Source organism: Nannobrachium achirus (assembly GCF_963921795.1).
Source record: "Nannobrachium achirus genome assembly, chromosome: 13".
In the NCBI taxonomy this organism is placed as follows: Eukaryota; Metazoa; Chordata; class Actinopteri; order Myctophiformes; family Myctophidae; genus Nannobrachium; species Nannobrachium achirus.
Window position 1 is genome coordinate 57,140,657 of NC_137833.1, and position 15,523 is coordinate 57,156,179.

At 40.4% G+C, this 15,523-nt stretch overlaps 1 protein-coding gene across 1 annotated transcript; it reads left to right on the plus strand.

Annotated features, from left to right (window-relative positions):
* Window positions 1-1,389: 1,389 nt before the first annotated feature.
* Window positions 1,390-15,181, plus strand: chchd1 (coiled-coil-helix-coiled-coil-helix domain containing 1). The gene is made up of 3 exons (XM_080740539.1): window positions 1,390-1,672; window positions 5,732-5,850; window positions 14,940-15,181. The coding sequence occupies exons 1-3, from the start codon at window positions 1,534-1,536 to the stop codon at window positions 15,051-15,053; spliced, it is 372 nt and encodes a 123-aa protein (XP_080596665.1). The 5' UTR covers window positions 1,390-1,533; the 3' UTR covers window positions 15,054-15,181.
* Window positions 15,182-15,523: the final 342 nt, after the last annotated feature.

Here is a 15,523-nt window from a genome sequence, read left to right on the forward strand (position 1 = left end):
TCACTTCACGTGCTACAGTACCAACCAACCGTAAGATGTGCTGACACTGCAGCCTTCTTACAATACATACCGGTGAGATACAACATGCCTTCAGACTGGGGATGTTAAAACTTGTCTTAACATTCTAACTAAATGTCATGTTGCCAGCGGCCTGGCCTGATGATGATGAGATCCCTGCACAAAGACGTGTACATGGAACTTTGGAAGCCGGAGAGGGGACTTTTTATCCACTGGAAAGAAACGGTTGTGCATTGCAGATCCAGAGGTGAAAGAGGTAGTCTGACTGTAATCTGACTTGAGTAAATGCAGTGGTGTAAAGTAACTAACTGAGCCCCTTTTCCACTGACATGGCCCAACACCACACCACTCCACACCGCCCACTTGTGACAGGTTTTCCACTACAAGGACCCATGGGTAGAGTGGTTGAAAGCGGTACTAAACTTGGTGATAAAAAGGCCAAACATGGCCAAACACTTCATATTACTGATCACTCACTGACTTTTCATTTAGACCACCAGGATATAGTTGATAATGATAATAGATTATATTGTGTTATAACCACTATTATAATCTATTATAGTGTATTATAATTAGCATAGTAATACATTAATACTTTATAGTGTATTATAATCACAGCGATAATCCATTATAGTGCATTATATTTTAGGATAGTTGTGACACAAATTTATATTGTATTATAATCACAGTTAAAAGGGTCAATATGTTTCTTACCTATAGGGGTACTTTTGTGTAATGGAAAATGTAGATATTTTTATGTAGTGCGGTGTGGTGTGGTGTGGTGTAGTGGGGGGGGGGGGGACTTTTTTCTTATTTCCACATAACAAATCAAAGGTATATCAATGACATATAGTTCAATGTTAAAAATGGGTGGTTCTCTGCTTTAATGATTCATAATCAATTCAAGTTCTTTTGAAAATAGCAGGTTAGTGGCTATTTTCGAATAGCTGAATTATAAAATAAGGCGTAAGTGATTAGTGATCAATTTATGTTCCAATATCATATACGGTAAATGTACGTTTTTATGCCAATATTTGTTCTACTTCGCTTTAGATTTTCAATACAGGACATATTATGTGCAGTGCTGTCACATATTAATTGTCTAAAAGGTATTCAAATCAACTCAATCAACCAAACATAGTAATGTTACATTGTGCATGTGAAGTGAGTAGGCTACTTCTTCCCTCACTCACTGGAGAAATTAGATTTTGTAGTTTTATAGTCATCATCACATTTTTGTTAGACAAAAACTACAGCATGACGGCACTGACATTTGCAACATTTCACGACAGTACTACAACTACTACAGCCGGCGTCATTTTACGTCAGTGTCATGGCGCTGCCCGTACACAAGATACACAAGATCAACGCTCCGCGGTTCAAGGAGGAATCGTCGCGTTGTTGAGCAACACATGTGGTCTGTTTAGTCCGTTTTGTATCCTATGAAGGCAGCTGTCCAGCTGTGTGAGTGTCCTGTACGGTCAGACATCAGTGGTGTGGTGGTGTTAGAATAGGATGGCCATGCAGGGAGGCATCTCGCTGCAGGAGAAGGTCGCTCGCTTGGTGAGCAAGCAGCAGAAGAAGCCGGTGCTGAAACCCAACAGGCCGCTGTATCTGAAGGACCGAGTGGCGAACAGAAAACCCAAGAAAGGAGGTGAGAACATGCACTGATTATTGTTTTATTTTGTTTCACAGGCAGCACAGTGGTGGTTATGAACATGTTCTTGTCAGAATGAGCCACAAATGAACAGCCTTGGGTCAGGAATAGCTCTGGTCCGGAGCGTCAGCTGTCACTGATGCTCTGACAGGTGGCTGGCTAAAAGACTAGACCTGGATTTCTCTACTTTTAGTCAGTGGTGGAAAAAGGGTGCATCTCTCCATTCCGACATGTCTCCTTTCCGACAGACAAGTACTTTCTAGGATCTCCTTTTAGTTGACCTTGTACCAGTGTCATGAAACTGTACCTTTTCCTATGAAAACTTCTAATAAAGTATTCAATGAATCAATCAATCATAGATCGATAAAATACATCTATAATAGGTTGGTCTAAGGCTAATGTATGTCAATTCAATTCAAATGAGCTCTTTTTTTATATGTTGAATCTAGGGTTGCAACACCAACCACTGCAGCCCATACATCCAAACACATAAGTGCTATCTGATTGTGTTACATTGATTGATTGATTGAAGACTTTATTAGAAGTACAGTTTCATGACTGTACAGTTCACTGGTACAAGGTCAACTAAAAGGATAAACTCCTCAAGAAAGCTTTTGGGCTTGTTTCAATTGGGGTCATTTTTATCTTAGCATGTATCTTTCAATCAACATTGAATGGCAGACAAATAAAACAGTACTATGTAGAAAATATACTTTTTAAAGGAATAAAAGTCATAAAACACAATGCAAAATAAATGGTATTTAATATTTACAGTAGAAAGGTCATGGGGAGGTAAGGATAGGCTTTGTTTTCTTTTACCAGTTTCGAGTAGACGCCTGTAAGTGGCTTTTCAGGGAATTTTAAAGGAAGGTAGGGATTTACACTCCTTTAAGGCCTTCGGCAGGGCGTTCTCCAAACATTGAAAATAGCCGATCTACAAACTCGCCGCTCCTCACAACAGTATGTACATCATCTCCTCAGTCGTTGTGAGCTTGTAGATATGCTATTGTCACAATATTATTCTGTGGAACAAACAAAATGAAATTCCTCAACTCCTACTGTACATTTAGGGATGGGACGATACACGATATTATCGTTTATCGTAATTAAAAACACTCAGGATAATCGTATCGTGGAGATTTAATTTATCGTGATATCGTCCTCCGTCATGCACTGGGATCAATTCACCTTTTATTTGCCCAAGCTGCATATCCGGTACCACTTAAACCCTTTGGTAAAAGGTACTTATAATATACGTCTTTTTTTCACTCTCTATCAAATGTCTTTGCCAAAAAATTGCAGCGCATTTTGAGCTTGTAGATCTGCTATTTTTTGGCAAATGTTCCACCCCAGGATAATGGATTTGGATTATCGCGATAATATTGTAAATCGCGATTTCTTTTGTCACAATAATCGTGATATGAAATGTTCATATCGTCCCATCCCTACCAACATTCCAAGTGCTAGTTGGGGTGTTCCCAGTTAAAATATGATTATTTTGGGGGGGTCCCCAGTTCAAATATGATTTATTTGGCGGGTTTGCGGCCTGAAAAGGTTGAGAACCACTGGTCTAAACTACTGATCTAGACACCTCTGGGCTGTAGAATGTTCTAAGTGTAATGATGTTGTGACATCAATACTGCTGAGCTGTAACTTGTAGTTGATGCAGGGCACAGAGGAGCTGCTAAGAGGTGTGGCAGCAGTGGACTGGACAGCATGATGTATTGCTATGCAGTGCAAGTACATTCCCTCCAGTACTGTACTTAAAGGAGGAGTTCAATCATTTTTTGTATCGATTACACACCCAAATGAAGCCTTGAATTCACTGAGAGTTTTTTCCCCCTTCGCATTCCTAAGCCAATAATTTGATAGTCATTCTTTGAGTCTTCACTGGTCATTAAATGATTTAAAATAAAAAATCTTGAATTCAAGGTTTGATAGGAAAAAGAAAAACGTATTCAGGGGTTAAAGTTCTCAGTCCTGGGGACTGATTTCAGTCTTGAAGATTCCATAGGGGCTATTTCTGAGATCAGAGGTTTAGCGATGGCCGCGGCGTGAATAAAAATGCTAGTCAAGTGATCTCCAAACTAAAAAGCAGTTATAATTTCAAGATATGAGTATTTGAATTGGTCAGACTAGCATAAAATACATCAGAACTTCAGAAGATACTTAACTTCTATAAAATGAAGCAAGGATTGGCACACACACATTCAGGGAAGGCAGTTCAGAACTTAGGGGAAACACCCCAAATATTGATGTATGCTGCGTGCACCATGTTTCAAAAATCAAATGTGGGACATGGTCTGAAAAAAAAATTTAGTCTTTGGATATATATTTTTTTTGTGGCTTTAACCCCTGCGTATTTCTTTTAAATAACTTTCTTTCTATTGATTACTCACCCCACGGATACTTGACTTCAATAATATTTTTGAGTTTTTGTCGCATTCCTAAGCCACTAATTTGATTATGATAAATGCACCCCCATTGATTCCGGATGGAGAGGGCCTATACAAAGAGTCTCCTCAAATTATTAGCTTAGGAATGTGATAAAATAAAAAAATATATATATTATTGAACTCAAGTCTCTGTTGAGTGAGTGATCGATAGAAAAAAAAGTCATTTTGGGGGTGAACTACTCCTTTAAGCACCATTTTCCATTTGTACCCTACGTGAGTGAGTTAAAGTTAAATGAACACTTGAGGATTATACAGTATAGATTAAAGAATAAATAAAAGAATAGCATAAAACCCATGGCCTAATGCACGTCAAACTGGGGACGTCCTTGCCATTAAAAACAGGTTGATGAACCGTTGATATTGAGATGATTTGGTTTCAGATATACAGTACTGTAGTGTAGTGTACGGAGACAGTGAACAGAGTGTGAGTGTAAAGTTGGCAGGAGGAGAGGTTGCAGCACTAAGAACCTTTTCAATCAGCTCAAGTTAAATCACACAGCCTGTACAAGCATAAATCATAATCTCTCTCTCTCTCTCTCTCTCTCTCTCTCTCTCTCTCTCTCTCTCTCTCTCTCTCTCTCTCTCTCTCTCTCTCTCTCTCTCTCTCTGCACAATGACCTTAAACTGCTGGAACAGATTGCAGTGATGTGGTCATTGAATTGTTTAGCGTAATATGGATCATGATTTAGATTAGATCATTCTCAAATGTACACAATTATTGATATCAATACAAATGCATTCACCATGTTTAAATGCATTGATACAGCACGCAGGAAAGAGTCATATCTTTTCTTGGTAAAAGATTGTAAATTAACTTTGATATGCGAAAATACCATGATAATATTTAATGTATATGAATGGAATACCATTGCAATATAGTTTTTAGATATCAATATTTAGATATTAAAACAACTTTCTGTTCTTAACACATGGGATGCTCAGGTTTATAACATTTCTAGCTGTTGCTGCTGCCGCCGTTCACTCACGCTTTATTTTGAAAAGCCTCGGAAGCTTTGTGCGTGTGCACGTGGGTGTCCACTGACGATTGAGGAAGATAATCCATTTGTTTACAAACGCTCGCGAAACTAAAATCCAAACCGCGGCCGACCATCGCGGTAAAGTGTTGATGTGAAAACAATCAGATCTCTGCTTCCCTGGCGTTCTTTTCACCTCATTCATAGATAAAGCCCTTTTTATGTTTCAGAGTAGAATGGAAATCAATGCAACCAGCTCGTGCCATTTTCTCTCTCTCTCTTTTAATTTTAATTGAAAGAAAAATACAGATCTTTTTGAGGAAGATGGTAGTGCACTTTTCAAAAGCTTGCCTTTGAGGTTTTGACATTGTAAGTACAAATAAGGCTGTGCAATCTGTATTTTCATCTAAAATAACAAAAAGAAAAACACATGCAGAGCGTGTGTCTCACCCAACGAGAGAGGTAGAAAGCTTCGATATTATCGAAATTATGGAAAAGTCATATTGAAAATCGATACTATATTCAAAATCGATACTTTTCGATAAATCGATATTTTTGACAACACTATCACATAGTACGCCTGCCATTAATTAATTCATTAAACATTTTAAACCTTTCCGTTCCAGAGGCGACGTGCATCACAGAGATGTCGCAGATGATGGTGTGCTGGAAGCAGAACAACTTTGTGGAAGCTCTGTGCTCCAACGAGATGAAGACCTTCTACGCCTGCGTCGAGAAGGCCCAGGTAACTAACTATAACCTTATTTTCATATCGCAAGTTTACATGGTGTGAAACAGTGGCTGAAATAAACAAAAAATTACAAGCTCTATCATTTGTTTTCAGGAGGAATAGATGAATAGATCAAAAATGCAAACGGCACGTGGTGCAGTGAAACATTAAGGCTAAAAGCATAACACAAACAGTTGTTTCCATTGTAGAAATAGTGTAGAAAGAACAAGATATGAGTGCAGGGAAATATAAACAGTGGATAAAATAAGTATTGAACGTCAACGCATCAACCTTTTTTTTCCAGTAAACATATTTCCAGTGATGCAATTCACATGAAATTCTTTTTGAAACTCAACACAAAATCACAGTTTAAATGAATACCTTAAAGTGATCCCTGATTTGTAAGCCATGTAGGCCTTAATATGTTATAATAACCCTCTTTAACCGAAAAAATCATTGCAACATAAGTGTTAAACACTTATGTTGCAATGATTTTTTCTCTTCAATGTCCCACGTTGCCATGGTTACCATAGACTTCCATGTAATTGCGCAATTGTGTAAAAAGTGCACGCCCATGCCTAGCTGATGCACCACGTGTGTGCACACTGTTAACAGCTTTCAAACAAAAAAATCTGCTTGGAAATCCGTTCAGGCATTCATGATTTATGGGCCATTATGTTTTCTTCAGATGTAAACAAACATGGCTGCCATGTTTGAAAGAATGGGTTGGTATGGGGGTTAAACATGCAATATCGCGATCATGCCTAATACATTTCTGGAGGTCCAAAAAATGTTTTTGAAAAAAAAAAAATTGAAAAAAAAAATTTTTTTTTTTTTTTTTTCAAAAACGGACCAAACTCGGGAAACTCGGGGTTGGCACAGCGTTGGTACCAATACAAACTCGGGAAACTCGGGGTTGGCACCAGATGTGTTAAAACACTTTGAATATATTCCTTTGAGAGAAAAAAAGTTATATGTTCAACCCCTGGGGGGAGCCATTGCACTGTTCGTCGCATGCAGTGATGACTAGGCAATGCATTTTGGCTGGTCGCGCCCATAGGTTTAATATGGAACGTCAAAACAACGTTCTCTTTACAATATTTAAAACATTGTCTTGAAGCTCAGATTAACTGTAGTTAGTAGTGTGGTGCTTTTCTGTTCTGTTCATATCAAGTAGGATGTTTTGCTGTGCCTGTAAGTGTTTAATTCAACATCTAAAACCTGTTTACACCGCCATTTTAAATGGGCCCGACCAGCCAAAATGCATTGCCTACGTCATCACTGCATGCGACGAACAGTGCAATGGCTCCCCCCAGGGGTTGAACATATAACTTTTTTTCTCTCAAAGGAATATATTCCAAGTGTTTTAAAAGGTATATTTCGGTTAAAGAGGGTTATTATAACATATTAAGGCCTACATGGCTTACAAATCAGGGATCACTTTAAGTGTTGAAAGGAAGCAGTATACTGTACAATGGCACTGATGGATTAATTTTTTTAAAGAGTGGCCAATCCTTCTCCCCCCTTCCCCCCAATGTAGTCGTTATGCCAAATGATAAAGACCACCAATCCATCAAACGTAATCAACAAACTATACTATAAAACTGATCAAACATTGGCCAAATTGCCTTTAGGCGAGGTCGCTTTTCGCCCTTAGGCGTCTTACTGGTAAGTATGCAAGAGACTTTCTTTTCAGGGGGTCACAGCCTAAAAAAATCATACCTGTGTGAACTGAGCGGTGGAGGCTACGTGTGTGCGCGTGTGTGCGTGCATGTGTGAGTGGCCTGAACAACAGTGCCCTCTCCTTAACGTGTGTGTGTGTGTGTGTGTGTGTGTGTGTGTGTGTGTGTGTGTGTGTGTGTGTGTGTGTGTGTGTGTGTGTGTGTGTGTGTGTGTGGTCAGCAGAGATATTGCAGGCTACATACAGACACGCATACACACACAGAGCTCCGTGTAGAAGTGGTGTGGCCACCGCTCAAAAAGCTTGAGAACCTTCGCTCTATTAGGCTGCACTCACACTGGAACGCACTAAGTTGAGTGAGAGTTGTGTGGGGGAGGCGGGGGGCAGAGAGAGCACAATGCATTCCGGATGGAAGTCTAGTGGTTTGAAGTCTAGTGCGTGTTGTGTGCTTGTTGGATGGTGCTCTGTGCAACCACAGGACTCTCACTAGACTTCAAACCACTAGACTTCCATCCGGAATGCATTGCGCTGTCTCTGCCCCCCGCCTCCCCCACACAACTCTCACTCAACTTAGTGCCTGACTGTCTGTGGGAAGCCTTACAGTAGTACTATAGGTAGTGTATGTTACCATGCACACATGCACACATAACAAACACACACCAGGGCCTCCAGGCTACATCCTAAGCCCTCCTCCTGCTGCTGTTGGTTCAGCATGTTTAGGAGACACGCAGGGAGAAGCCAATTAGCCGGACTAACATCATTTAACTGACATTTCCTGGCCGGGGTGGGCCGAGTCCTAACAAAACGCACTCTCTCCTTCCCGTCGGCCGGTCACGCATGTGCACGCACAAGCAAACACACACCAATTACATGCTACGAACACACACACACAAACATGTTTGTATTACTATCCTCGTCAGGACATCAACATTTTAGGTTGGTGATTTGATTTTATGAATGTTTTTTGAATATATATATATATATATATATATATATATTATTTTGTTTTTGCCATTTTTCAAGAGTAAGCCCAAAGCCAAAACGGAAAACAAATGTTTAAGTAGTAGTGAAATTAGCCGGTTTTGTGAGCTTGTAGATCTGCTATCACTTTCACTAGTTTGTGTCCCGGGCAAACGTTTAATTTCCATCTTGGGTCAGGAGCTAAAAGGTTTGGGAACAACTGCACCCAATGCACCCAAATACAGTTAAATAAACTTGCCACAAAAAGTTCGGAAATCTAACTTTGGTCGATTATATCTCCCCTTTAATAAACCCAAATGGAATTGTATTTTTATATCATTTTTATCGTTGATTTGTCACCTTTACAACGAAGTACAGCTTGTAAGCATCGGGCATTCCAGTCATGAGCTACACAGCCAAACTTCTGGGTAGTGCCGACCAGAATTTTGCCAAAATGGCTTGCAATACTGTTCTGCTGGCATTTACTCTCGTTTTGGGCTTCCGTGACACTTAACAAAGTGTACAAATTGCCAATATGTGTTGTTTTTTCTTTTCCTTATTACTGTGAGAGAGTGCCCATTTTGACAATTTTTGGAGGGGCGCTACCCACACGTTTGGCTGTGTTGCTCATTCCACGAATTCCAGATCCTTACAAGCTGTACCTCATTGTAAAGGTGACAAATCAACGATAACAATGATTTCAAACACAATACCATTTGGCACAATTAAAGGGGGGATATAATGGACCGAATGTTGGCAAATTTTGGGTCGGCGCTACCCACACGTTTGGCTGTGTAGCTCGTGCCTCGAATGCCCGATGCTTACAAGCTGTACCTTGTTGTAAAGGTGACAAATCAACGATAAAAATGATATAGAACACAATACCATTTGGGTTTATTAAAGGGGAGATATAATCGACCAAAGTTAGATTTCCGAACTTTTTGTGGCAGGTTTAGTAGTTCTTTCCAAGTACCCCCAAATTGTTAATCTATTTAGCCACGGACCTCCATATGAAAAAAATGTCCAATGTGTTAACTCAGTCGGTGCCATATTTAAAGTGGGATGACCTCTTATATTGCCGGTTCGCCAACAAAGGGTTAAAAAAATAGTGTGCACGCTGGTGCACACATTCGTGCACAGATCATGCACTATGCATGTGCATGCTTTTCACAGCTTTCAAACAAAAAAATCCGCTTGGAAATCCGTTCAGGCATTCAGGAGAAAGGAGCCCTTATGTTTTCTTCAAATGTAAACAAACATGGCTGCCATGTTTGAAAGATGGGGTTGGTATGGGGGTTAAACAAATCACGATTGCGATCATGCCTAGTACACTGTTGGAGGTCCAAAATGTTTTTTTTTTTCAAAAAATTAAAAAAAAAAAAAAAAATGTTATTATTTTTTTTTAAAAGACGTTCAGAAGACGTCTGGCAGGGAGGTCCATAGTGAAAAAGACGTTTTAAAGACGTTTTTTATCATAGAAACATCTTTTTTTGGCAGGGTATGAGTTAATAAAAACAAATCCCCAACAACAACAAAAAATCCCGGGTCCAATTTTGTCTTGTATCCTGTATGAGCTCCTTATTGGATGAAATCTGCATCCTACCCTTTTTTTAAAAGCCGGAGAGACACGGAGAGCCCTTTTGCTGAACAAACTCTATAGCAGATTTTACTGTCAGAATATAGTGCTTGCTAGCACAGTCGCATTTCAACAAAACAATAGCATTCACAGGACCTTTTTAAGGTTAGATGGGTACCTCATTGATAAATGGTAAATGGTAGATGGTGCATTTATATAGCGCTTTTATCCAAGGCGCTTTACATAGATTGTGCATTACATTCACCCATTCACGCACACATTCATACACCGGTGGCAGAGGAAACCATGCAAGGCACCAACCTACTCACCGGGAGCAATTAGGGGTTCAGAGTCTTGCTCAAGGACCCTTCGACATTAACTCAGGGGGAGTCCGGATTCGAACTGGGAACCCTTCGGGAACCCTTCGTGCTCTAATAACGGTTTCTCTACCCCTGAGCTATGCCGAGCTATGCCGCCCCTGATTGATCCCAGAGGGAATGGGTTTATCATCCAGGAGGACTCCTTTTATTTGGATCAAAGTGTCTTATCATGAAAGGAATAAAACAAATTGCATATCAAGACTCGTGTGGCCAGACTGTTGACTCCACGATTTGCAAATGCTCCCGTCATACAGTCTGGAATAACGTAAGAAGAACGATGAGTAACCGGTTAAAGCGGAAGTGAAGCCTCCTCCTCACTTCCGTTTCCGTCTCACATCGCGCACACTTATCATTATATAAATATTATATTAAAATATATTTTCTTGAAAAGAAATGCCAGTTTCCATTATAGACTAGATCAATTTTCAGAAAATCAGAACCCTGAAGGCATTTTGCGAATATTTATTATATACAACTGTTCTAGGGGTATTAAGGCATGCTGAATCCAAATTTGCTGTATATAATGCTCAAACATGTTCCTAAATGGCTCAAAATTGAGAAATCCAACATGGCGGCCACTGCAAGGCTGAAATCTATTTAAGTGCAAATCTTTTTGACTAAACAAGGTAGAAACTTGAACTAAATGTGTTTTTCTAGGTTAGCCTACATGGGGAATTTGAAATTATATCCGGATTTTAGCTCAAATATGAATAATTGGCTTGAAACTCATACATGTATAGCAGAAACGGTTCGTTATTGATGCATAATTCATCAAACAGAAACAAAAGCAGGATGAACCATTTTATTCATCAAAACTTGATTTAGATTTTTCTATCATCATATTTCTATCATCGTATATGCAAATTATATACGTATAGTCCTTAATATGAAGGTAGGCTACATTAATTTAGCCTATTTGCAGTCATCAATATTTCGAGCAGATGTCATAGGTATCTTGCAGCTGCATGCATCCAATTCCACTTTTCCTGAATAGAATAGAATGGATTGTAATATAATATAATATAATATAATATAATATAATAGTATTTTACCATATGAATAAAAGTAAATGTACATGGGAATACGTCTTACTGTAATCCTTACTGTGGCAGCTTATTCAGTCTTCCTCAGTGTTCCAGCAAGTTTTGAGTTTTTTTTGCATTTGCATGCTACCATACATGCCATATGACTCTTTCTGGATAGAATAGAAGAGAAGGGGATACAATGTTTATAGCCAGCACAAGTACCGGTACATCAGGGTAGGGTTCATCAATCTGTCAACATCTAAGAGTCTAGAGTATGCAGTCTAGTAGGCTAGTATCTCTAAAATTACCAAATCCTATTAGTACAATCTATTATTCATATATACCTGCAGCTGCAGTTTTGGCTGAGGCACTCCTTTGTACACCCACATGAAGTGAACTCCCTGCAGGCTTTGGGCATAGGTGGCAGAGAGAGTAGCTGTGGCACTAACTGGCCTTCCTTAATCATCCATCCCATTTCCTCCACTGGAGGAAGATTGGGGTGTGGCAGATGAGCTTGATTCCATATAGTTGCTTGATAGTGTGCAGAATGTGCACGCATGATTTGATATGGAACCTCACAGCATCTGTGGTTGGTGGCAGAGTATCTTGGGGACGACCTTTGCAGAATAACTTTACTTGTGCTTTGTTGCATGAATCAACATCAGGCACACCATAGATCTTACAAATGAATGTTTCTGATGATGTCACGATATCTTCTGTGAAAGTCCCCTTCCCAAGGCCAGCAAGATCAGTGTGATCCGTGGTCGGATCACACATTGTCACATCCAGTAAGGGCATGGAAGGCAAGGAGTGTGTCCAGTTGATCCTCAGACAGTATCCTGTGAATTTCATGCACTGGGAAAAACTTTGGGTCCTTTGATGTCCCAGCTTTCATGTAGACATAGGTACATCTGATCTGATCTGATCTTGAAGTCTCCTCCCTGAGTGCTGACCACGAGGAAGCTGATGCACGACCGATACACGATACAAGCTGATACCCGACTGATCCTTCACTGTATCCATGCACCGATGGAAACAGTAGTCGTGTCAGCACGTGACACAGACATGCTTCTACTACTGCTTGCTCACTTTGACAAAATCAGATGTATCTATGTCTACATGAAAGCTGGGACATCAAAGGACCCAATGTTTTTCCCAGTGCATGAAATTCACAGGATACTGTCTGAGGATCAACTGGACACACTCCTTGCCTTCTATGCCCTTACTGAATGTGACAGTGTGTCTCAGTTCAGCGGCCACGGAAAGAAGACAGCCTGGCAGGTGTTCGAACAACATCACCCTGATCTTGCTGGCCTTGGGAAGGGCCCTTTCACAGAATCATCATCATCAGAAACATTCATTTTTAGATCTATGGTGTGCCTGACGTTGATTCATGCAACAAAGCACGAGTAAAGCTATTCTGCAAAGGTCATCCCCAAGAGACTGCCACCAACCACAGATACTGTGATGTTCCATATCATGCGTGCACACTATCAAGCAACTATATGGAATCAAGCTCACCTGCCACGGCTATTCTCTCTGCCACCTATGCCCAAAGCCTGCAGGGAGTTCACTTATGTGGGTGTACAAAGGAGTGCCTCAGCCAATGCTGCAGCTGCAGGTATGTATGTATAATAGATTGTACTAATGGGATTTGGTAATTTTAGAGAATCCTAGCCTACTAGACTGCATACTCTACAGACTCTTAGATGTTGACAGATTGATAAACCCTACCCTGATGTACTTGTGCTGGCTATAAACATTGTATCCCCTTCTCTTCTATTCTATCCAGAAAGAGTCATATGGTATGTATGGAAGCATGCAACTGCAAAAAAACTCAAAACTTGCCGGAAAACTGAGGAAGACTGTGAATAAGCTGCTACAGTAAGGATTACAGTAAGACGTATTCCCATATGTACATTTACTTTTATTGATATGGTAAAATACTATTATATTATATTATATTACAATCCATTCTATTCTATTCAGGAAAAGTGGAATTGGGTGCATGCAGCTGCAAGATACCTATGACATCTGCTCAAAATATTGATGACTGCAAATAGGCTAAATTAATGTAGCCTACCTTCAAATTAAGGACTATATATAATTTGCATATATGACTTGTTGATAGTAAAATCTAAATCAAGAGTTTTGATGAATGAAACCATTCATCCTGCTTTTGTTTCTGTTTGATGAATTATGCATCAATAACGAACCGTTTCTGCTATACATGTATGAGTTTCAAGCCAATTATTCATATTTGAGCTAAAATCCGGATATAATTTAAAATTCCCCATGTAGGCTAACCTAGAAAACACATTTAGTTTAAGTTTCTACCTTGTTTAGTCAAAAAGATTTGCACTTAAATAGATTTCAGCCTTGCAGTGGCCGCCATGTTGGATTTCTCAATTTTGAGCCATTTAGGAACATGTTTGAGCATTATATACAGCAAATTTGGATTCAGCATGCCTTAATACCCCTAGAACAGTTGTATATAATAAATATTCGCAAAATGCCTTCAGGACTTTATACAAGCACATTCTCAGAAATTCTGCCTAGTCTATTACTCGCCATTCAGGAGCTGTAGTTCCAGACTCTATATAGCATTTGGAGATTGTGGAATAGACTGTCATCTTTGTCTTTTCTTGTTTTGTTTATTTGCACATTGAAAAACGGCACGATATTGAGTTGGGTTGTGTGGGTGAGATTTTGAAAACCCTGTAGGGTTTATAAGGTTAATATCACCTCACTTCAACAGCAAAAATACAAAATAATCATAGAAATAAAAAAAAAAGAACAAACAACACAGCGACATAAATAATACAACAAATGAATATACAGTATTAGAATCCATCCATCTTCAACCGCTTATCCGGAATCGGGTCGCGGGGGTAACAGTTCCAACTGAGACCTCCAGATTTCCTTATCCTGAGCAACTTCCTCCACTCCCTCAGGGAGTTCCCATGCCAGTTTGGATATATAATCCCTCCATCTGGTCTTTGGTCTGCCACGGGGTTTCCTCCCAGTGGGACGTGCATCGAGGACCTTCCTAGGAAGGCGCTCGGGGGGCATCCGTACTAGATGCCCGAACCACCTAAGCTGACTCCTTTCCAAGTGTAGGAGCAGCGGTTCTACTCCAAGTCTCTCTCGGGTGACTGAACTTCTCACCCTATCTCTAAGGAGGATACCAGCCACCCATCTGAGGAAACCCATTTCGGCCGCTTGCACCCGCGACCTTATACTTTCAGTCATGACCCACACTTCATGACCATAGGTGAGAGTAGGAACGAAGATTGCTCGGTAGAGCTTTGCCTTCCGGCTCAACTCTTTTTCTTCACCACAGTGCGATTTAGCGACTGCAAAACCGCTCCTGCTGCTCCGATTCTCCGGCTGATCTCCTTCTCCGTCTTCCCCTTTCTCTCATTCGTGAACACAGTATTAGAATGAAAAATAAATTAATTATTTTGTCTTTTCCCTTGCAGGCTGAAGCGAGGTCCAAATCAGACCAGGTGGAGGGCGCCCAGGCAGGACGCTTGCCGCCCAAGCAAGCAACGACCCTGCTGAAGAGATACCCCAACATCCGTACGGAAGTCTAGCGTCTCCCCTTGCTGCGTAGGGACAATGGGTGGGCTGCTGTGTATGGACAATGCAGTTTTTTACTATGGTGAAAGAAATGCAAATGCCCCTCTTTCCATGCCATGCCTGAAGACAGCATTCAAGAAGATTACCGTGTCCAAATTCTCCTGAACTGGAATGCAGCTTCTCATGTTGAAAGAATGATTGAAAATAGCCGACCTCCAAGCTCACAACGCGTCGCGCTGCGTGACGCGGTGTGAGCTTGGAGGTCTGCTATTTTCAATATTTTCACCAAAAGGCCCTTTTAGAAATGTCAGCCCCTGCCTCTCTAACATTCTCTGCACGTCCCTGGCTCTGAGGACTGTCCCTGGGTGGTTTGTCAAAGGACGGTGTTCACAGAAAGTGTATTTTTGAGCAACGGAGCGCTTTTGGACATCATTGTCGTGAGCGCTACATACTGAACGTGCACCGAGCGAGACGCATTTGCTCA